At 39.7% G+C, this 23,808-nt stretch overlaps 2 protein-coding genes across 9 annotated transcripts in view; one reads left to right on the top strand and one right to left on the bottom strand.

Annotated features, from left to right (window-relative positions):
• Positions 1 to 869: 869 nt before the first annotated feature.
• trafd1 (TRAF-type zinc finger domain containing 1) lies at positions 870 to 8,667 on the bottom strand. Of its 4 annotated transcripts, XM_060884055.1 has the most exons (13): positions 8,408 to 8,666; positions 7,896 to 7,937; positions 7,501 to 7,617; positions 7,329 to 7,374; positions 7,091 to 7,226; positions 6,462 to 6,515; positions 5,855 to 6,272; positions 4,923 to 5,260; positions 3,254 to 3,496; positions 2,979 to 3,114; positions 2,264 to 2,492; positions 1,748 to 1,808; positions 870 to 1,408 (listed from the first exon to the last, which is right to left on the bottom strand). In XM_060884055.1, exons 4-13 carry the CDS (start codon positions 7,361 to 7,363, stop codon positions 1,364 to 1,366), a joined length of 1,695 nt encoding a protein of 564 aa, XP_060740038.1. In that variant the 5' UTR covers positions 7,364 to 7,374; positions 7,501 to 7,617; positions 7,896 to 7,937; positions 8,408 to 8,666; the 3' UTR covers positions 870 to 1,363. The 4 variants fall into 4 exon arrangements, with proteins under 4 accessions (XP_060740038.1, XP_060740039.1, XP_060740036.1 ...); XM_060884056.1 differs by lacking the exon at positions 7,501 to 7,617 and having other exon boundaries at positions 2,264 to 2,489; positions 8,397 to 8,667; XM_060884053.1 differs by lacking the exon at positions 7,501 to 7,617 and having other exon boundaries at positions 8,397 to 8,665.
• A 948-nt stretch (positions 8,668 to 9,615) lies between these two features.
• The window catches only part of traf2a (Tnf receptor-associated factor 2a), a 47,420-nt gene continuing 33,227 nt past the window's right edge, over positions 9,616 to 23,808 (top strand). The window contains exons 1-11 of one of the 5 annotated variants that reach the window (XR_009649302.1): positions 9,617 to 10,019; positions 10,427 to 10,505; positions 12,594 to 12,692; positions 14,854 to 15,015; positions 15,109 to 15,183; positions 15,298 to 15,372; positions 15,653 to 16,174; positions 17,595 to 17,772; positions 17,853 to 18,001; positions 18,356 to 18,776; positions 18,856 to 18,995. Coding sequence is in view for 4 of the 5 variants with exons in the window: in XM_060884048.1 (XP_060740031.1) it covers positions 9,832 to 10,019; positions 10,427 to 10,505; positions 12,594 to 12,692; positions 14,854 to 15,015; positions 15,109 to 15,183; positions 15,298 to 15,372; positions 15,653 to 16,174; positions 17,595 to 17,772; positions 17,853 to 18,001; positions 18,856 to 19,074 (1,746 nt within the window). In the remaining variant the exon portion in view is untranslated. Of the gene's footprint in view, positions 10,020 to 10,426; positions 10,506 to 12,593; positions 12,693 to 14,853; positions 15,016 to 15,108; positions 15,184 to 15,297; positions 15,373 to 15,652; positions 16,175 to 17,594; positions 17,773 to 17,852; positions 18,002 to 18,355; positions 22,292 to 23,808 lie in introns of those variants that run through there. The other 4 variants (XM_060884051.1, XM_060884052.1, XM_060884048.1 and 1 more) reach the window with 4 other exon arrangements.

Raw genomic sequence — 23,808 nt, 5'->3', positions numbered from 1 at the left:
ACTGACCCTGTGCTATGACCACACCCTCCATAGCTGGGATATGTAAAGAAAGAATTTCACTGTGCTGTAACGTAACAAAGTCTTCTATTCTATTCTCGTGTATCTGATCTTGTTTCAGGTGGATCGTGACACTGTTGGATCAAACCGAGTTTAATTTCTAGACAAATCTGACCACATTTCTTTGAGATGAGACTAAGAATGATTGTTACAGGTTTTGTAGTTCAGATCACCTCAAGACAATGAATTGCCCTGAACTCTTAACTCTTACACTGTCACTGTACTGGACAGTAACGTGCAACGTCGACTAATAGCATAGACTGTGTATATATCACACAGCTTATAACCTTCTGCATCACTTGGAAACAACAACAACAAAAAAAAAGTATCAGTGTCATTCATTCATTCATTCATTTTCTACCGCTTATCTGAAGTACCTCGGGTCATGGGGAGCCTGTGCCTATCTCAGGCGTCATCGGGCATCAAGGCAGGATACACCCTGGACGGAGTGCCAACCCATCGCAGAGCACACACACACTCTCATTCACTCACGCAATCACACACTACGGACAATTTTCCAGAGATGCCAATTAACCTACCATGCATGTCTTTGGACCAGGGGAGGAAACCGGAGTACCCGGAGGAAACCCCCGAGGCACGGGGAGAACATGCAAACTCCACACACACAAGGTGGAGGCGGGAATCGAACCCCGACCCTGGAGGTGTGAGGCGAACGTGCTAACCATTAAGCCACCGTGCCCCCACTATCAGTGTCAGTGAATAAAAAAAGATATAAGACCAAATATATTTTTTAAAAAAAAAACAGGCTCGGTTTATCCAAACTCGTACAGTTACACAAGAACATGACAAACTAGGATGGAGGCTTTTTTTTATTATATGCCTATACAGCATTTTTCAAAAGAATATGAAAACTTTACATAAGTCGATTGCCTCAGCTTGGATTGATCCTGGACGTTGTATAATGGAACGTATTGTTATACATAAAATGCAAAATAAAGAACAGAATTTAGCATAATGTGAATGTATTGTCACAGATATTTTAAGAAAATATAAAAAGCTATAACCTCCTTCAAGTCCTGATGGACTTTAAAATATTAAAGGAGCTAAAAGATATAGAAAAATACTGAAAGAACATACAGTACATACAGGGACGTGGAAGAGAAAAACAAATCCCAAAGGACACTTTAAATGTAGTGCAACAAAAGCAAGTAGTTTAGAAGAAGATACTAGAAAACATTTTTGGACACAGACAACAAAAACATACAGTACACACAGGTATGCACACACACACACACGATCACACAGCATCTCAACAAGAGTTAATCGAAGCCATCTCTTTTTCCTCCTACTCTTCCTCCTTTTCTTTTTCTGTGTTCTGCTTCTTAGACACCTGGATGTGGAATCAGGCATTTTATTCATTATAGAGTATCAACAATATGGAGTAAAAGATCAAATAATTCATTTTTAAAGCTAAAAGCCACCTTGAATTAACTTGGGCATTGGCACTTAAAATCAATACACAACAATTTACAGGAATTTTTATATAAAGGAATTTTCTAATAGAAAAAAAAAAACGTATATTAAACATATTTAAAATATTTCTTTCATTTCGCTAAAAAGGTTTCTTTACAAAAATTTGCAAATTTTTTGCAAAACGAGCACATGACATACATTACTATAAACATTTCTGTTAATAATTTCTTTATTCTGGCTTAGTTTAAAACAGTACCTTTGACATCGCTGTGTTCTTTTGGCAGCGGCGACCCTCTGCTTGGTCTCGGGATTGAGTCCTGTCAAGGGAAAATATCGGAAAATATTTTGATAGAAGCAAACATTGGAAAAATGTGAAGATTTAAATATGTACAGGTGTTTTTGTACATTTGGGTTGTTCCGTTGAACCAGACCAATTAAACGGAGGTCCCAATAAACACTAGCGATAAACTTTCTTTTAAACAAACTGCTTTAAAACCACAGACTGTTTTAGAAGGAACTGATTGTTTGAGGTTTTGTTTCTACACCTTTCTAATTCTATGAATATGCAGAAACATCAATCGTGTATAAAGTAACTGCTCCAGGATTTATGATGCAATAATTATATGTGATTTGAGCAAAATGCATTAATACAGCTGCTGTGACATTTTTCCTGTTTTTCCCACTCTGTAGTTTTCCTCTGAAATGATTAACCATAAAAACAATGAAACTCTAAGGCCCAACATTTGTCCTCATCTCGATTATGTGTACTTACCCAGAAGACCCTGCAATGCTGGAACTGTAGCTTCTGCTGAAAGGATCTAAGTGAGATGAGTGGGTCTCTGTGTCTTTTCCGCTCGGACCCCTGCTCTTTCCTTGCAGCTCTGCATTGGTGTTCTTGCCGGAGTTGGAAAGACTTCTGAAGGCGGACGGCTTCCGCGGGTCCGTAGGAAACTTGCAGCTCTGCCAGCCGTGAAGATCTGGCATGACGGCAACAGGATCTGCTGCATGGAACAAAACAAAAACAAAAGAGGTACAAACTAGTCAGTCTGTGTGTGTGATCGCTTTCCCAATAGACCAGGTGTTTCCATACAGGAGCATTAGATTAATTATACGATTCTATACACAACTTCTCCAATGTATATAGTTGTTCTTGCAGGATTCCATTATACACTTTCTAGCAAAGTATAATTCATGTTATTCTTTTAAATTTATTCATGATTTGTTTTCTAACAGTTTTAGCACTTTTAGTTGAAGCGGCTCACTTGTAAAATTGATTCCATTTATGTCATGAAGGAGTTTTTCCTTTTTTTCATGCTCGTGTGATTTATAAACACGAAAAAGGCATGCATGGTGACGGGAACGTTTAAACAAACACATTGGTTAAAGCTTGTATCATGTGTACTGTAAATGTGAGTCATGGCTGTTCTGTAAACGCTCTGAGCAAATGTCCTCAGGGGCAAAAACGAAACGCACGAGTAGTGCCTCACCCTGGTGTTTCACTCTCCTGTGTCTCTCCAGAGAACTCCTCTCACACCTCTCATTGGTTGATTGGATGGGTTTCCAAGGAGATGGCGACGCTCCGTCAGGTCGATAAGCCGTGGCAGGACGGAGGTCACACTTATCCTAAACGTCGTTAAACAAACAGCATGGACACAGAACGAGACTGAAAAGCCATCCAGCGATCTGTACACGCTTTTTATAGCGACAAAATATACAAAATAAACATTATCTAGATAATGCTCAAGGAACACTTTGGAAATACCTGGTGGTGAAATACGACATTTTCCTCCAGAGTAACTCCACAGAACTCACAGGGAATGAGCACATCACCAGCTATTGGGCTTGACGGAGGGCTGTAGGAAAGAGGGGAGACTGAATGGGGGAGGTTGGGTGGACTCGGGGTGCGAGGAGGGATGATGTCGTTGTCAGGAAAAGGCTCTTCGGGGTACAGAGACGAAGGCTGCTTGCTAAACGAGGCGATGGCAGAGGCAGGGCTGCAACCGGTCTAGGGAACAATAACAAACAAGAAACTAAACGTCACTGGATTTTTTGTGTAGGGGAAACTGGATTATTTAACAAGCTGAACAACTCCAAATGCTGTATTATTGTCAGACCAACAATAACAGTTTTATACCAGAGCGAGTGAGAAACATGAAGAAAATGTGCGTGATAGTATTTTTTAGCGCTAATATTTACATGCACAACTTTATAATTATAAACTAGGGCAACAACAAAGTTCCCAGAAACTGACGGCAAAAGAAATCTAAATATTTCTAAGCAGTGTCAATAATTCTGGCACGTATATATTTAAAAGGAAAACAATATCATTTTAAAATGTAGCTCGTGAGAATGATTTTTATTAGAATGACGATAAACAGCTTCTGTTGTTTGTGCTGATTGTTTGAGCTATTGTGTGTTTATATAAATACGTGTTTTAAAAAAAGAACAGACTCTGGTTTATATTTATCATACAGACTGAAAATAAAAAAAAAATACGTTCAACTTTTCAGCATTCTTCCCTCACCCAAAAGTCTGAACTCTCGTCAGTCTTAAGGCATGATTCGATAAAATGAACAAATTCTTTTCAAAACATTAGAGAACCTTGTTTATGTCTTGTAGCTGATGTTTAATGCCCCTTTTCCACCGAGGCAGTTTGAGTGCTGGTTCGGAGCCTAATTTAGAACCAGTTCTTTCTTTTTCGACAGCCAAAGCACCGGATCTGAACCAGGAAAAGTGGTTCTTAAGTAGCACCAAAATGTTGCTGGTCTAGACTTAAGAACCGCTTGTGTCCGGGGCTGTGGGCGGGGCTACTGTTAGCGCATTTGATAATGTACCTTAAGTATACTAATGTTTAATACACTTTTACTTTACCGCAATATGATACATTATCAGCACACATGATAGTAGGTAGCTACATGCTAAGGCTAACTTTTTTCTGTGTTAATGATAAAATAACGTTATGTACTTTTTCGATAACAACCTCCGTTTATACAGATTACATGGAGCTGCACGTACATGTTTTATTCGCCACGTTTGGATGCCAATGTAGGTTCACAAAGCCATGAGCATTAACAGTAAAGCAACATGCTTTACTTTGTAGATGTGTTTGTGTTCGCCGCTGCTGCACTAACGTTGCCGGGACACGTGACACGTATACAGTGACGTCAGACTCGGCTCTGTGACGGCTCTCTAACCGGTGGAAAGGCAAACTAGTTCTTAGAAGGTTCACCAGTGGAACCAACTTTGAACCAGCACCAGTGCTAGCTCTGAACCAGCACCCGGTTCTTTTTGGTGGAAAAGGGACATAAGACCACTGATGTTTAACTGGCAGATGGAAATGGGTTTTTTTTTTTTTTTTTTACACTAATTTCCCTTGTGGATTAATCCTGCAGCTATCTGCCACAGCGTATCGTTAAAGGCTCGAGTCTGACCTGGTGTAAAATGAGGTCTTCTTCTGGAAAGAGTTCTTCGCAGAACTCACAAGGGAGCATGATCTCAGAGGACGTGTTAGTGCTAACTGGAGTGTTGTTATTATTGCCAGAAGAGATCTGGGAGCTGAAGGTGCCTGGAGCAGGCGCTCTGCCATAACGTCGATCCCAGACGTCGGTCCACAAACCCTGCTGAACGTCTGGCTCCTCTGTATCTCCGTCGCTCTGCAGACTCAGAGCGAGCAGGTAGTCCAGGCCGGAGGAGTCCGAATCTGGCAGCTGGTTCAGAGGCCACAGCAGGCTGTTGTTGTTGTTCTCCAGCTCTGTGTCCTGATCTAACACTAAGGAAACAATCACATTCAAATAAATATTAGAACATTCATTTATTTAATTTATTTATTTTTTTTTAGTGTTAACTACATTTTTAATGTCTAAAAGAAAATGTAGTTAACACTTAAAAAATATAATTAATTAACTAATTAAATAAATAAATAAAAATAAGTCAGTATAATGGTGATAAAAACAAAAAAAATACAATGAAAGGTAACGATTTCCGTAAAGCACGTATTTATTTAACATTTATGGAAGGAGTCTCCAGAATCAGTTTCACATTTCTCTCCGAGTCTGTTGATAGGACATGTTTTAACTTGTTCCCTAGATGTTGCATAACATTAGATGTAATGGCACATAAAAATGTATGAGGCTGAAAAGTGTGACATGGTGATTAATAGATTCTGAGATAGAAACACTTCAGGATGTGCTGTTATCGGAGAGTAACTGACATCAGGCAACATCTGTTGAGAGGAAATTCAGGGCTATCCAAACAGATCCAAGGCTACAGCACATACGTAGAAAATTAGAAAACTTCAAATATCTTTACTGTGAACAATTTTGTGTGCTTTAAATGAACACAATCTAACTTTTCTTGTGCTTACAGTGAGAAAATTCGTTGTTTCTCTGTGCCACGTTTCTTCCTGCCCCACTTCCAACTGCTCCTCTGGTGCTGTTGTGCAGTCTGCTCTCTAGTGGCCGTGGCAGGCCCCTGCGCTCTGTTAACCCAGCACTGCTGTTATAATTGTTGCTCCTTTCTTGTCCTCTCAATAAGTTGTGGATGGACTGTGTCTCAAACCATGCTCCAGGAGACTGGGAGGTCATCCTCCTGTCCTGGGGAGGTGTGAGGCTTCCACACAGGGCCGGATGGATGGCTTTCTCCCTCAGCATGATGTTGCACTTGCACACGGGGCAGGGCTCGGTGCGCGTCCCGCAGTACTCCTCATGCTCTACGGCTTGGCTAAAGACCAGCTCCAGCTCACAGTACTGACACGGGACCAGACGCTGACTGCACTCCAAACTCTGCAAATACAACACTATGTGAACGTCAACGCCAATGACACGGGTGACAAGGCAGTCAACGGGAAGCCAGTCTACATGAGACTGTAGACGTCACTGTCTAAATTAGGGAATTTCAAGATACTACTACTACTGGAGATTCCAAGATGACTAGTATAATATATATGCACAGACGAATCAGGAGTGCAATACCTGATGAGTCTCCAGAAGCCTCTTTTCAATCTTCAGGCCACATTTACAAAGTTCCTAAAATAAAAAATAAAAAAATCAATATGCAAACTAATTACCACATTCTTTTATAAATGAGCTTGTTGTAGTGTTTAGCTCTGCCACTACAAAATTGGCACTACAACAAAAACAATGTGCCTCAAAAATTTGGGTGGAGCAAATTTCTGAGCTGGAAAAATTTTGAACCTAACCAGATCCAGTACAGTGCCAAATTGTGAAACCTCATACGGTAAATAAAAAAAAAAAACATTGAGTAAATGATTATTCCAGGTCTAGATAAAGGTTTAAACATGAATAAATACACCTTTATAGCATTCTTTGTAGCCTTATTTGTGAGGATTGTGGAATATTGTGACAACATATGAAGCCATACTACTTTAACCTATTTACGGTTATTATAAACCATCTGGTGCTTTAACTTCCCCTACCCAAAGCATGATTTGAAACCTATATTAAATTGCATAAAAAAGGACAAACCTTACAGTCCGGTTTTGTAATTCCTATAGCAGATGTGATATGTTACGCTGACATCACGCATATAATATGATTTTAAATCTCCTGCTTTCATGGCCACAGTGGTGTATTAATCATACCTGTGAATGCTCCTGCTCTTTATGTTGCAGCAGCTGAGCTCGGGGAACGGGCTCCTGGCACACGTCACACAGGGCGATATTACGGCGACAGTGGATCTCATGCGTGGTGAAGTTGGCTTCAGGAATGTCATGTTTGCTGCAAAGGTAAAAAGAAGAAAACCATAAACCGAGGACGGGCGAACTTTAGAGAATGTACACAAGACCGTACGGGAAGAACAGGGATACGGAAAATCCGTACCAGTTAGAGCAAAGGTGAGTGTTTTCATCAGCCATAACCGTCTTCCCTAATGAAAAAAGAGACAAGATAAGCTGTTAGTAAGCACAGTCGATCCATGACAACACAATTTTATACATGTGCTCAGCCTTATAATTGTGAAACCCCATGAAAATAAAATATAAAAGCCACACACCAAGTAACAAGCTTAAGCGTATGTGCACCAAGATTTTGGTTGCAGTGCAGGTTTTTCCTCAAAAACACCGGTTTCAAAAGTAATGGCACCCCATTCTCAGACTGCTTGATGGGACTCCTATATAAAGGTTTGTTAAAGAGAAAATACAACAATTTGAAAGGAAAGAAAAGTTTGCTTGTTTGTGTGTGTGTTGGGGGGTTTGTTTGTTGGGGGGTAATTTGTCCAAGGAAACGAAAGTAGTTAAGTAGTTTGCAGTTTGGACATTCTGAAAGTATATTTCATTCCTGTGGCCGGTTCTTTTAATGGGTGCGACAATCAGATCCTACACAATGTCTACTGTTCTGAGTAAGGATCAGATACGACTTGTAGCCCATTTCCACCCATAATAAACTTACCTTGTTTTTATAGAAGCTCACTGGAGAAACTGTTTCCTTAACCTTTCCAAAGAAACGAAACAAAAACGATTAATAGCTTTCACACAATCCGTCGTTTCCCGTGAAGTGGCTAGCTCGCTAATCAGACTCGGCTGACATCGGCCGCGTCCCAAATGGCTGCCCAAGAGACAACGAGTGCACTAGATAGTCTGTACAAACCACTATTTTATACCCCATAAAGTGCGCTGTTTAAGGGAGTGAGACGCTACATAGAATAAGGCCTTAGCTAACGAGCTAAGATACACAAATACCGATTCAGTTGTCAAGTCTTTGTTTATTTAAATGTTGTTTAAGAACATTTACGACACCGGTGTGACTGTTCAAGTGGAATATTAATAAAGATAAATACGTAAACAAAATTTTAAACAGGTGTCAGATTTACCAAAAAGAAAATGAGTAATAATACTACTACTAATGATAATTATAATAATAATCATAACAATAAAATACAAAATATCCAACTTTTTACATACGAGTCCTGGTTGTTTTCCTCTCGGAACAGGAACCATTCATAGCTGGGTCCAGAAAAACGGCTAATTTGGCTAAGAAACATTCATTAACAAGCTACTTTAATAGTCTGTATGTTTGCGTCAGCGCAAAAATATATGAATTTAAAAAATGTTTGCTTATATTTTAGTTTTATTCGCAGTTCTGAACAACTAAGTGAGCGTATTAAGTTTTTGGAACGGTGATAGATAGCAGTATCGACTTCCGGTCTGATGGGACTATATTTCAAAATAAAAGAAAAGAAGATACGACGGGAATGAAATAATTTAAAAATATGATATACGACATATGTAAAAATTGTATTTAATAATTTAGTAAATCGATACGTAAAAAGTATTGAACAACATAAAGGATCAATGTTATTAATAAATATGTACTCATTCATAGGCTTTTATATTATTAAAAAAGTTAAACAAACAACTCCGAGCGCTCCTGTTCTGAGTCTAATTCCGGGTATTGGGAATCGAGAACAATGAATCGATTCCAAGAGTCAATTCGAAACAATAATTTCGATTCTCGATTATAAAACTAAACGCACACAAAACAAAATAATGCAATGTTAATTAAGTAAATTATACCCTTTTGTAACTTAATGATGATAAGGGTTTTTTAAACATTTATTAACGGCTATGGTACCATCTGAATCACTTTTATGCTCTAATTCACTCTTTTAGGCATTTTTTTTTTTTTTTGCCATATTCTAGTTAATCCGAGAATATAATGCTGATGTCTTGTTATCAATCCCTTGTGTCTCGAAAGATTCACATTGCACTCGTTTCCTGTAGCTTTGTGGTCGACTCTGAATTCCCAATTCTTTGGAATAGGAGAACCGATTCTTTTTTTTTCGGAACCGACTCCTAGCTCAAGCGACAGCACAACGCGTACTTTTTTATTTACGAAGCTGCCCGTTACCGTTAAAAAATAAATAAATAAATAAATAAACGAACAACAACAACAAAAAAACATCACTTTGAGAAATAGTGATGTAGCGATGGTGGTTTTGGGATGCTCAGGCTTAATCGATAAATTATCAGAACGTATTATGGTAGGTTTATTTTTCCTTCAAAACGTTTCTAAAATGATAACCAACATGATCAGGAATACAAAACCTTAGCGAGAAAAATCTATGTAAAATAATGCTTGGGTTCGTATTTTGCACATTCGTCAATCTGGGAATGGAATGATCTGTAAGTAACCTTGGTAACAAAAAAAAGCCAAGCACGTGAGCAGGATGCAATGCGATCCGTAATAGGTTATAATGCAATAATGACTAAGCATTAGGGCTGTTTAAATAACGGATGTTCGATATAGCTCATGCTTTCTTTCATCCCAATGCACTGAGCTCGGTTTCATTTCCCGGCTCAGGTCACATGCTCGCTCGGGAATAATAATGGCTGCACAGGAACCGTCCCCTCCGTCTTCACTGGAAGGCAACAAGCCGGGCTTCCCGAGGAAAATCCTTGCCAACAAGCTGGAAGAAAAGCATCTGTGTAACATCTGTCAGAAAATCCTACGGAGGCCTTTTCAGGCGCAGTGCGGACACCGATTCTGTTCCTACTGCTTTAACAAAACAGTGAGGTAAGCGCTCAGTGCCATGGAGCAACATGCTAATGCTAAGCTAATGCTAAGCTACAATAAGCTCACACCTACCAAAAGTCTGCTAATATCTCATTATTATCACATGACACGCCTAATAAAACATTCATGGTCACTGCTGGGACGTTTAGCTCACGGTTTTTCTTCATGACGTTGTGAGTAAAAGGTGAGTTTTTGAGGCAAACCGAACAAAAGAAAGGGCTTGAGGTTAGCATAGTTAGTTAGTTAGCTCCTGTTCCGTTACATTCATTGTGTCCTGTTGTTGCCAGGCACATTATGACTCGATCGTTTATTCGGGCAGAAATGTGAAATAACACCACATCGCACGACATTTTTTTTCTCTCTAACACGTTTCTCTCTCTCTCTGTCTCTCTTTTTTTTGTTTTCAGTTCTGGTCCCCAAAAATGCAGTGCTTGTATAAAAGAAGATATATTTGAGGAGCCAACATCGATTCTGAAACAGGGCTGTGTAAGTGAAGCCTCATATACATACACACACACACACACACACACACACACAGAGGGAAAGATTTATAATATTTGTCATTTTTTTTTATATTTATTATAGTAAGCACTTACAGTCAATGTCTGATATGCTGAAATATAGTCTTTAAGAGAAAATAGTGTTGCTGGATGTGAATGGATTTATCCCCCAAATTAAATAAATAAATGAGAAAACAAACAAACAAATAAATAAATAAAGTTCCCTAACTATCAGAGGATGGAGGTAGTTAAAAGAAATGCATGCTTGTTTACTCTGGCTCTGTATTATTATTATTATTATTGTTGTTTTGTTGATGTTGTTGTTGATATTAGTAGTAGTAAAACATTAATTATAATAGTAATAATAATAATAATAATTACTAATAGTTATAAATCAAAAATTTCAAATTAGTAATAAAAATTACAAATTATATTATTATAAATAAAAAATAAAAAAAAGTACAAAGGCATCCCGTCCTGCGATGGGTTGGCACTCCGTCCAGAGTGTATCCTGCCTTGATGCCCGATGACGCCTGAGATAGGCACAGGCTGACCTGTGGTAGTTCGGATAAGCGGTAGAAAATGAGTGAGGGAGAGTGAGTACAATGGCATCCCAAGAAAAAATATTTTTAAGCGTAAATGTATGTTGAATGTCAGAAATAAGCGCTTTAGAAAGTGAAACTATTTACAAAACAAAATTATAAAAAAAAAAAAAAAACAAAACGAAACTGAAAGTTTTCTTCAAAATCAAGAATCATCTTCATTTTATATTGTTTGTAGTTATTCACATAATAGAGCTCATTCTTCTTTTTCTTCTTTAGAACAACAAGAACAATAATAGCATTATTCATAATTTACAACCTATTAAACAAGATCTTTTTTTAATGGTTAGTTCCTATATTTTTGTTTTTGTCATTAATAGTGAATTTTATGTTTTAATGACTTCATTTAAGTTCAATTTTATTTACAAAAAAAAATTTAAGATAAATGCATGCATTTGTAAAAATTTTTACTTTTTAATTCTTAAAATATTGTTGTTGTTGTTGTTGTGGTTGTTGTAATATTCAGAAATCAGGAACATCATCCAACGAGTTCTCAGCATGTGTGGGAAGAGCATCTTGAAAAATCCTTGCAGGCAGCTCCCTCATCATGCTGCTTGATATAATGCCAAGACTGTTAAAACACGACTTCTTTCAAGAGTTGAAACTATGAGAGTATTGGATTGATTAAAAGGAGTGTTTTCATTTCCTTCTTCTTCTTCTTCTTCTTCTTCTTCTTCTTCTTCTTCTTCTTCTTCTTCTTCTTCTCTTATCTGCCATGTTAGTAGTATATGTGTGATTAGCACACACTGGAAATCTGATACTTGTTAATGTACTGATGAGAGAGCAGAAAATCCTGTTAACCCCACCCTCATTGCTGTGGAAGTCTAGCTGCTGGTGAGGCAGTTAATAAAAGTTTTTCCAGAAAAGAGAAAGCAACATACACACACACACACATGCAGATACTCAGGAGATCCTGGATATTACCTATAAAAGATATCCATTTAAAAATATTGTCAAAGAACAAACAGTAAACGAGCAAATCTTTGAATTTTCCGTGATGAAATATCACAGATACAGCGGTTTAAGATTGTTTATATCTGGTGTTTGTGTCAGAACATTGGTTTGGAAGTCCAGTCTGCTCCTGATGCAGAAATTCAGGCAGGGTTTATCACACATACCAATATCTCAGTGACTCAGTATCAGCTTGGTCCATCTGTAATTTGTAGAACACGTTAATGAATTCATCAGTCACAGCTTATTGGAAATGAAAGTCTAAATCTGTATAATTAATTCCTATTCAGACTGAAAACGTAAAAGAAACATGTATGAAAGTTGAATAAAACACAACTTTAGAGCTTTGGGAAGATTTTCTCTTATCTGTCTGATCCTAAGAGTGTTTTTTTTTTTTTATCTGGGTGTAGTTTAGTAATTTATTTGAACACTTCTTGTATTTGAAATAGTTATTGTGTTCCTCCACTAAGCTTGGACCTATTAGATTTTTCAATGACACGTCATCTGTAAACTTCCCACAGGCTTTTCCTGACAACGCTGCTAAGAGAGAAGTCGAAGCCCTCGAAGCAGTTTGTATCAACGAAGGCTGCAGCTGGACAGGAACCATCAAGGAATATGAGGTGCGGTGGTGAGATTTTCATGCATCCCTTACATATATTTGAACCAGACAAATTGGAAGTATTATATATTTGAAAACAGCAAAAGATATTTGCGATCATCACAAACAGCATCACAAACAAGCAGTGACGGCTGAGTCACTATTGGTCTCCTTTTGTCCCATCCGCCAGAGTCAACACTTGTCTCACAAGTCAAAAATGTTTAAACCTCGTAGGTTTTACCACAGTGTTTGTTAAATCTGCACCAAAAAAATCCTGTTTTGTTTGTTTCATGTACAACGTTGAATGCCTTTGTCATGTCGCACTCCAGTGGTGGTTATCATGAAGGTCATATTAAAGTAGACACTCCGAGCATTCATACGTAAATGATGACATCAGACTGATTTTTTTTTTTCTCTCTCTCAGATGCCTCAAGTGCTTCTTCATAAGTACCTGAAATTTTTGACGGTGTTCTCTTCAACCTGTAATATTCTGTGTAAAACATCTCACGCCAAAAGCCAACAATTCAGTTTTCAATTCAGTTCATTTCTATAGCGCTTTTTAACAAGTGACTTTGTCTCAAAGCAGCTTTATAGAAGCATTGAAGCACAATAATTACAGAAAATTGTCAAATTTAAAATTAAGTTACTGTTTATCTCAAACATCTATCTCCAATAAGTAAGTCCGAGGTGATGGTGGCAAGGAAAGACTCCCTGAGATGACATTATTATGAACCTCATAATAATGTCCTTTCTACAACTGTTTATAGTCAAGTGGAACTGTGCAACCAAGAGCTCCTGAGAAACTAATAGGTCAGGGTCATTTCTGAGTTCATTACAGACTAAAACTAAGGGCCTTTTTACACCTGGTCACTTCATGTGTTTTCTCTGATCTGATAGCTATCTGATTTGTTAAAACTGGTCCATTTACATTAGGCCACATAAATGCGTCTCGGCGAATCGGGTATATCGAACCGATCTTTCTACTCCCGCCCAAAATGCAAATATATTTGACCTCATTTCCGGGGTAAATGAAATGGAACACACTTTGGTGTATGCGGCTTTCAGAACGCAATCAAAAAGAAGATGGAAAAACTTGTTACGAGGGTTATGCTACAAAAAACAGCATTTACTGTTTGCTGTGTTTTCGCTGGCGGCAGCAGCGCATTTTAAGACCCAACGAGACACCTGGGTGAAAGATCACCTGCGAGTGACGTACTTCCGTTTGGGAGGAGTATAGCGCTGACTAGAGGTCTTCTCGGGTCTAAAGAAATGTACTCGACCCGAAGTGACCCGAATTTGCAAGCGGTCTTGGCAAACAGAGGAGAGGTTGGAAAAGGACTCGAGTCGATACACACACACGAGATACAGTAGTTTGGGTCTTTAGACCCGAACTCGCTTGGGTCTCGGGTCGGACCTCGGGTTTTCGGATCTAAGTGGACCCGTGAAGACCTCTAGGGCTGACGTACGTGGTTTGAACAACCACATTCATTTACACCTGTCCAGTTTCATCTGAAATGCGTCCCAGACCACCTCCTGAAGTGGTTTGAACGATCGGATTTATATCCGTCTCGAAAACGTTTCGTAGGGCATTTAGACCTGGTCTTTTTACCATCGGATAGCTATCGGATCACAGAAAACGCATGAAGTGACCAGGTGTAAAAAGCCTCTAACACTTAACACTAATTTATTCCTGCCTAAGTCTTCAAATGTTCACTGAGAGAATCCTGATTCATTTACCTTTATGGCATTCGGCAGATGTCCTTATTCAGAGAGACTCATTTTGTACAACTGAGCAATTGAGGGTTAAGGGCATTGCTACCACTCGTTTGTGTCTAATGATTAAAAAGGGCTGATAAGATGATTTCCATTCTGCTGGTAAAAAGGGTTAAACTTGGGTCAGAGAATGTTCTAACCAGGATACAATTTGATGCCACACATGTACACTTCCAATTTTCAAACTAGAACATTTATTGTGAATTATACTGCTGAACAATTATCAGTGATCAATGCTGTGTTGTTCTGTCGCTCTTTTGCCCATCACGTTGTTCTTTCTTCACAATATTTCCATAATGATGCAACACGTCACGTCACGCGCTCTCCTGCTGACATTGTGGAAACATTCGGGTGAAAGGTTCAGATCATCCTCACATGTTTTTGTACACTTCTGTTTATTACCCCTCCAGGCTACCCACGAGGGACAGTGTGATTTTATGATCATCCCGTGTCCGTCCTGCAAAGAGCTCCTGAGAGCCAACGAACTTGAACGTCACAACGAGCGCGAATGCCCAGAGAGGACTCTGAACTGCAAATACTGCAAAGAACCTTTTCATTTTAAAAACATTAAGGTGAACACTTTAGTTTTTTTTTCTTACGGGATGAGTGTTTAGTGTGAGCACGATTGTGGAACAAAGCCAAGAGTGATTTTTCTTGATTTTTAGGCCCACGATGAGATTTGTCCAAAATACCCAATGATTTGTGAAGGCTGTGCGAAGAAGAAAATTCCCAGAGAAAAGGTGAATACACATCATATTATTATTATTATTATTATTATTATTATTATTATTACCTGCTGAACTGATTTGTTGTTCATGCTTGATGCTTTTTCTCTCTTTTTCTGTTTATGTAAGTACGTGGATCACATTAAGCTGTGTACCAAATTCCGCACCCCATGCAGATTTCACGTTGTTGGCTGCGACATGTCTGTGAGTACCCCGTTCTTACAGCATTACACTCTTTTATTTATTTTATTTATTTCTGTTTTTTTACTTTTAAGACACCATCCATGGTCAAGAGCAAATCTGCCAGTGCTTTCTGGTTCACCGTGTTTGGTTACGGTTGGTGGAGAAGCAAATTTGTGTGTGTGTGTGTGTGTGTGTGTGTGTGTGTGTACAAGAATAGAAGGGTTGAGTTCTGGAATTAAAAGCCCCAAGGCACTTTTTCTGTGTGTTATTCCAAAAGAATCTATAAGAATCTCACTTGCAGGTGGAGAAGGAGAAGATCCATGAGCACGAGCGGGCGTGCTCGTACGAGCACCTGAATCTGCTGCTGCACTTTATCATGGGCATCAAGGTGAGCGTGGAGAGCCTGCAGCCGCAGGGCCTGGAACTGGCCAGCCACAAGCTCAAGGAGCTGCAGCAGTCTCTGTGCGAGCTGGAAGTCAAGCTGGGTCAGCTGAGCGCTGGGGCTCCCGTGCAGGGGCCCTGCGTGCCGTGCGCGCCTGCGCCTAATCCTCCACCTCCTGCGCCACCCGCACCCACCCTGACCACCTCATTCACCCCATTGCCCAGCGCTGTCGGCGCCGCCCTCGAGCTGCAGCTGCACAGCGAGAAGACCAAGGTGGCCGAGCTGAGCCGTCGCTGCCAGGAGCTCGAGCTGAAGGCCAGCACCTTCGAGAACATTGTGTGCGTGCTGAATCGCGAGATGGAGCGCTCAGCCACCACCATGGAGGCTTACAACCGCCAGCACCGGCTCGACCAGGACAAGATCGAGATCCTCAACAACAAGGTGATGAAGTGCTTCGAGAAAAAAAAAGAACTTAAAATCGAGGAAACTTCTGAAAAGTTGAGTGCTTAATAAATATGGGTCAAAGACAAGTAACGTGCATTTGCCCAAAGCCTTTTTAATGTTTCTAAAATTATGGATCTATAAATGAACATATAATGTAATATTTAAATATTCTTTGGTTGTGTCTGTTGGCTGCCTGCCTTCATCAGCAAAATGATGACCAAACAGCACTCCAAAATAGTTGGCCAAAATTTGAGGATATGGTCTGACCCATTTGCCATTCAAACTACCGTTCTGTGTCCCAATTTAATTCTCCTGTATGCTTTATACAATACCAGCTTAGTGCGAAAGCCTGGAAGGCATTAAGTTATAGAATCAAATAGGGCTGGGTGATACGGCTGAAAACTGTATCACGATATCAGTGTTTCATATCGGTCGATATTCGATAATTATTGATATTTTTTATGACCCATTTAAAATAAGGACATTACATTAAACATGAAAAATATATTACATTTAAACATTATTATTTTAAACTTAACCTTCCTCTGATCATCATCCCCTCAGTTATTAAGACAGAAATGTCAACAAGCAGGAAAACTCAAATAAATAAAATGTAAACACAAGTCTAAAGTCACAATGAACACTTAATAATTATCTCTTAACATTTAAGGTGCAAAATGAAAGAAAATGTTAAGAAATGCTTAATAAAGTGTAATAAAATAGTGCAAAGTGTTAAATATAAACAGAGAAACCTGAGAATTTAGTGCAAGTTTAGTGCTAGGAAGTTCACTAGCTGTTCACCTTCTGGTGAATAAAGTGTTTTAAAATATCTACAGTGTTTTGTAAACATAAATAAAACTGAGGTAGGCTGAGATACATCTGTAATATAAAAAACAAACCTGATACAGTACAGTAACATTGTTTGAAATATAAAACCTGCAGAAATATAAAAAAGTAGCTGACATTTCCTCTTTTATTTACAATTTCCTCACTCGCTGCGGCTCATTTTCTGCTCATCAGTTGCCGGTTACTGAAGAGGAATCCAGCAGACCAGCACGAGACAACGATATGGCGCAACCAAACTCGATACTGTTACATGATTGGCTGTGTCACTCCCTACGTGGCTAGGTTACCAGAGAGTGAGTGCCTTTGTTAATGCAACCAAACTTGCTTCGCAACTTCTGTTTCCTTCCGACGAAGAATAAAGAATATCGAACGTTTTATCGAACACATTTTTTTATTGATATCGATCGCGTGTCTATCGCGATAGATATCGTTATCGTTTTATCGCCCAGCCCTAGAATCAAATCATTCAGCTTGATAAGTTTCACAGGCAACAAACCTTTACTGTAGTGTGTGAGCGTCTGTAGTACTTGACTGTACACCACTTACCTCTGCTTCCGCGATCCATCTTCAGGTACGTCAGCTGGAGAGGACGGTGGGGCTAAGGGATCTTTCCATCGTGGAGATGGAGAGCAAGATGAGAGAAATGTCAGCCGCCACCTATGACGGCGTGTTTGTGTGGAAGATCACAGACTTTGCCAAGAAGAGGCAAGACGCTGTAGCTGGAAGAGCCCCAGCCATGTTCTCACCTGGTACAGATGGGAGACTTCAGTTAAATCGTACTAGTATTGTTGTTAGTCTAAATGTTGTAATACATTCCTCTGTTTTGCAGCATTTTATACAAGCAAGTATGGCTACAAGATGTGTTTGCGCATCTACCTGAACGGGGATGGAACAGGGCGCGGCACTCACTTGTCTCTGTTCTTCGTGGTGATGAGGGGACACAGTGATGCCTTGCTTAAGTGGCCTTTTAACCAGAAGGTATTTCTCATCACACCTTCATTTTACTTAAAATGTCTCAAATGTGAAGATTAGGCACAGTTAACATTTCTGCTTTGTTCATGTAAAAACAGTATTTATTAGATAACACTGTGTGATGACGGGTCACATTCCACCCGCTGTCCCTGGTTAACGTCCTGCAACAGCACACCTTGGTGAGGAGTAAACCAGGATAAGGTGTGCTGTTTCAGGACCTTAAGGAACATCCAATGAACTTTAACACACTTTTTTTATTACTTTTTATTCACTTATAGTTTGTGTTATTATTTGTAATAGCAATAGCAAGATAATAGTTGTACCTTGGTGGAAGACTTTTTCTCAAAAAAGAATTATCAGCTTTGTGTGGCCAATTTAAAGATTGAAGTAAGCCTTATTGAGGCCATGCGACCCTGGTTGCGATCCGTTGAAGACGCCTGGTTGAAGACGCCTGGTTGACGACGCCCTGGTTGACGACGCCCTGGTTGACGACGCCCTGGTTGACGACGCCCTGGTTGACGACGCCCTGGTTGACGACGCCTGGTTGACGACGCCCTGGTTGACGAAGCCCTGGTTGACGAAGCCCTGGTTGATGACGCCTAGTTGAAGAAGCTCGGTTGAAGAATCCTGGCTGACGAATCCTGGTTAAACAAGATCAATTGAAGAATTGTGGCTGACAAAGCCTGGTTGAAGAAACCTGGTTGAAGAAGATCAGTGAAAGAACCCTGGTTGAAGAAGCCCTCATCAGGACACATGCATAGTGGTTTCGACTTAAATCATTGTCGGTGTAATAAAGCACATTACTGCATTTTGGGCATAAAACTATAACAAGTAAAACTTGTCCAATTCCACACTTGCAGGTCACCCTGATGCTGCTTGACCAGAATAACAGAGAGCACATCATTGACGCCTTCCGGCCCGACATCTCGTCCTCGTCGTTCCAGAGACCTGTCAGCGACATGAACATCGCCAGCGGATGCCCTCTCTTCTGCCCCCTCCCTAAGCTCGACTCCAAGAACTCCTACATCCGTGATGACACCATCTTCATCAAGGCCATTGTTGACCTCACTGGCCTTTAAGGCTGTTAGGCAGCTCTTTTCACTCCTCCAGCCTGCTGCGCTCGGTTTTCAGTGCCGTTCTTTCGGAGGCCTGAGACCTCTAGCAGATCTCTGATAGGGGCCCTACGCACCCCTGAATGACTCCCATTCCCAGGGCCGTGTTACTTTACATCGCTCTACATTAATGTTGCCAACCCAAATTGTGCCTGGAGTTTGTGCAGTTTTGCTGTAATATAGTTGGAAAGTTCTCTCCTTATTCCCCTTAGCGGGAATAGCGGTCAGCAGTGATTGTAATGTAACTATCGGTGCCCGTTTTGGCACTTCTGCCTTTTCTAGAGATCGAGAGAGGACTTTTCCTCACAGGATAGGGGTCATTTCACCTTCAGGAGCTTTGCTTGTGCTGTAGCCAATGTTTGAGGCTTGGCGTTTACTTTTCGGTGTTTGAACTACTTCCGTGTTTCTTTTGCATAGACAGACGTGGAGTTTCAATAACAATGAATGACGCTAACGAATTCTTTTGCTCCTATATAGTTCCTTAATCTTGCTTAATCTAATATCTAACCGCTCTGAGTGTATCACATCTTCTCGCCTCTCCTCTATGTACGTGGTGGTGAACATTGCTCGAATTCCATGAAATTCCGAAAGCGCAATTTGGGTTTTTTTTTTTTTTTCCCGAGCCTGCTTGTGTTTGAGGTATGTGTACGTGCAGGTCTCCGTTTCCTTCCTTACCATTTTTTGGTGTTCTTTGCTGTATTAGTTTGCATGTTGGATCTGTGGAAGATACATTCAAGTTAGCAAAAGTGCAGGTTTGCACCTTGAACCTGAGAAGCGAAGGCAGTTTCATTGTAACTCCCTGGCAGCGAAAAATAACGACACACCGCTGTTAGTTTAAACGCTCCGATTCTTTGCCTCTCATGCCTAAGTGTAGCCCATCATTTCACTAGGAGCAGATAGGATCATCCTGAGCACAAGGCAGCAAGGCATCTGGGATTTACACGAAACACACTAACTGGCAGCTTTTAGCCTAATCTGAGTGGAGACGTAGACTAGGACAGAAACTCGTGCTTTCTTGTGGCGTGAAAGGGCTGGTGTTGAATTGTACTTTGGTGTTTTCTCGTTCTGAGTGTTATCTTGATGTTGTGCTGCTTTGGGCAAAAGTGATTATTGGCCCTCCAACTATAACTTACTCTTTTAAACTAGAATTAGCCGAAAGGGACTATTCTTTAGTCACTCCTGTTTTGTCGCTATACTATAAAGGTTCTCTATGGGTTTAACACTTTGTGAACATACTAGAAACATGTGGTTGTTAACGGAGCTATGTGTCGTGTAAGTGGTAATCATAAACCGTTTAAAAGATTACAAGCATTAAACAAAAGTCACGGATTTACATTCGTTACCACAGCTCCTGTTGTCCCAGGCGACTTTGTGAGGGAGGGAAAAGAAAAAAAATTGCTCTCAGCATCGACGTTTGTCATTAAACGCCACGGCGCACGATCAGGCAGAAGAAGTCGGCTGAAATATTCGCACATTTGTACGGCGGACAACGGGGCTAACTCTGGAAGCAAAGGACTACTAATTATTAATTAGTAATTACACAACTGCTAATCCTACCTGTAGCACCTGTAAGCCATCATAAGATCAGATAGGTTCCATAAAATACACGCGATCACCTCAAGAGAAGCGGTAGTGTAGGTTTTCCTTTTGTTTCCTTTTGTTTTGTTTTTCTTTCTTTTTTTTTTTAGGAACCACAGTGAGCATCGCTACACCTATACAGTGTATGACTCTTCCATCCTAAGGGCTTACAGCATACAGTACGTCTTCCATACGAGGTTTCCGCTCCGACCCTTTTTCCTAGATGGAGTCTGAGATGCTTTTTATTTATCTATTTATTTATTTGTTTGTTTGTTTGTTTATTTTGTAAAACAAAACAAAAAAAAATCAGACAAAAAAAAAAGATGCCTTCATGCTACCCAAGCACCTAGACCCAGCCTATTTTCAAACCAGTTCCGACAGACGTTGAAACCTCTCTGTGCATGAGATGTTTCAATAAAGCAAAAAACAAAAAAAAACACAAAAAAAAAAACAAAACAACCAAACACACATATTGTAAAGTATCGGTTTACTTCGTAGACCAACATTTTATTTGTATTGCTTTTACTTTATTATCTGTTGAAATGCGGTATACGACGGTTATAAATGTGAATGTGTTATATTGCTTATTTAAGTATAAATAGATATACTATTATACAGTACACACAGTTGTCTGACTGTACGCTGTGCATATAATGAATATTTAATTATATATCTAATATAGATTCTATTGAGTAATAATATATGTACTATTTCCTGTTGGGATGGTTTAAAAATGTGTTCGGGCGCTTTTTTAATTTATTTATTTATTTCTATTTTGGGCTTTAGCAAGTTCTCCACTCATCACTAGTCATCATACGAGGAAACAAGTCTTTTCGAAAAGATCTGCTGGTTTTTTCACCATGATGTTAAATTGGCGCTTGCTCGTTTCGGCCCAGTGACATTTCAGCGCGTTTTATTTGACTTTTTTTGTAAATAGGTGACGTGCCTCTGTAGTATAGCTCATATGACGCATCCTATCTCTTTCTACACGCCAGCTTAAGCAACCACCGCATGCTGCAGGTGTGCCGTGTTCGTGAGCCATCCGTACGAGGTTCTAGCATATATTCCATTAAACACTTTGCCTTTTTTCAATCGACCTTGCATTATTTGTCGTAATGCGTACATTACAGTTCAGCTTGTGCAATTATACAAGTGACCTTCCTATAGTTTGAGTGGAATCTAGCGCGTTCATCCAGACAGTGGGTTGGATTTTTTTCTTTTCAATCCGAAAGCTAGGCTTTTGCTAGACACACTACATTTGCAGGAGTTTCGCCTGCAGCCGTTTAAATGTATATTAACTCTCATGTGCTATACTGAATTGACCGTATTTTCTTATGTTTTTACATTTGAAGCAAAAGCTCTAAAAGTCCTTTCTTAGATTACCAGTCTACTACTTGTACTTGTTATTTGTGTACATTTAATAAATTGTGTTGCCGGTTTATATCCTTGTAAGACATCCGTCTTGCAGCGCCATTAACATTTCCAGTGCAGTTTACTTTGGAAAACTTGTGATGACCTGCGACTATCGTGATTCTTTTCTCCCTTTACAATGATTTAACCCTCTGACATCTTCAATAAATGCTTTTCTGACCTCACCGTGATGAAAGTGTGCTGAATTATTTTTGCAGTCACCACATGATGGCACTAGTGTGACTCGGGAGTTCACATTGTATCCATTTTCCTCTCCAGCACTGATGCTGCACACACACACACACACACACACACACACACACACACACTGCTCTAAAAGAAAAGGCAAAGGAAGTTCAGTAAAATGGCCTCCTCTGTGCTGATGGGTTTCACAGAGTCCACTGAAGCACGCTCGATGTACTTCCTCCAGTTCAGCACTTTTTTTTTTCTTTCTTTCTCTTTCTGCTTCTCCGAGGTTTTGCTTCCGTTCAAACCATTTCATATTTTAAGCAAAAATCAAACCTTTTAATATTTCTCGATGAAATTTCTGCCAAAAAAAAAAGTGTGATTTTATTTACATTTTTTTTTTTTTTTTTTAATATAAATTCCCATTTTGTAGTGAGACCGTTATATCATAATAAAACAAATATTTTATTCAAACTTTTTTTCAGAAAATGTGCATCCTTTGCCTTCTGGAAATTTCAACTCCAATCTCCGTTCACATCTTTTAAGAGCTCGGTCTGTTATATTTCCATGATTTCCATCACCCAATCTTTATACAGTACATTCATTCATTTTCTACCGCTTATCCGAACTACCTCGGGGAGTTACTATTACCTCCACGGGGAGCCTGTGCCTATCTCAGGCATCATTGGGCATCAAGGCAGGATACACCCTGGATGGAGTGCCAACCCATCGCAGGGCACACACACACTCTCATTCACTCACGCACTCACACACTACGGACAATTTTCCAGAGATGCCAATCAACCTACCATGCATGTCTTTGGACCGGGGGAGGAACCCGGAGGAAACCCCCGAGGCACGGGGAGAACATGCAAACTACACCCACACACACAAGGTGGAGGCGGGAATTGAACTTCGACCCTGGAGGTGTGAGGCGAACGTGCTAACCACTAAGCCACTTATACAGTACAGTGAAGATGTTTTCTAAATGATTCCCTGGACTGAGAAAAGTAGAGAATGTTGTGAGGCAGATGCTGATTGGTTCAAATGCCTTTACACTTCCTGATAAACATCATTATAATGCTGCGGGCAGTTTGGCCGAACCTCTTCATTATTAAAAGCCATAGATTAACAATAGAGCCTTATTATTAATACTAGTATGTGACATTCATTTCGTACAAAGGAACAAATCAGTTAATCTGTGAGATCTTTATTAAGATTTTCATCTTGTTAAAAAAAGGCCAGTGGGAAGATAAACAGCAGGCTTTAAAATAGGAAATTTCACATCAATTACTGCTTACTTTAGTTCCAAAGAAATCAGTAGCCTGTGTCTGACATCACCTAAGAGAAAACCGAGACAAAATGTCAGCCAAAGTGTAACAATGATGTCATTTCCCTAAGTACATTCAAAAACATTTAAGCACTCATTAATTATACTGTCTAGTTAATTGAAAACTAAATGCCACACACGGTTATAATAAAGCAGGTCTTTTTGTCTCTCTTTGGAAACGTAGTGTTTATCCCATG

Source organism: Tachysurus vachellii, chromosome 12 (assembly GCF_030014155.1).
Source record: "Tachysurus vachellii isolate PV-2020 chromosome 12, HZAU_Pvac_v1, whole genome shotgun sequence".
NCBI lineage: Eukaryota > Metazoa > Chordata > Actinopteri > Siluriformes > Bagridae > Tachysurus > Tachysurus vachellii.
The sequence above is the reverse complement of the archived record's forward strand: the minus strand, read 5'-3'. Positions and strand labels throughout refer to the sequence as shown.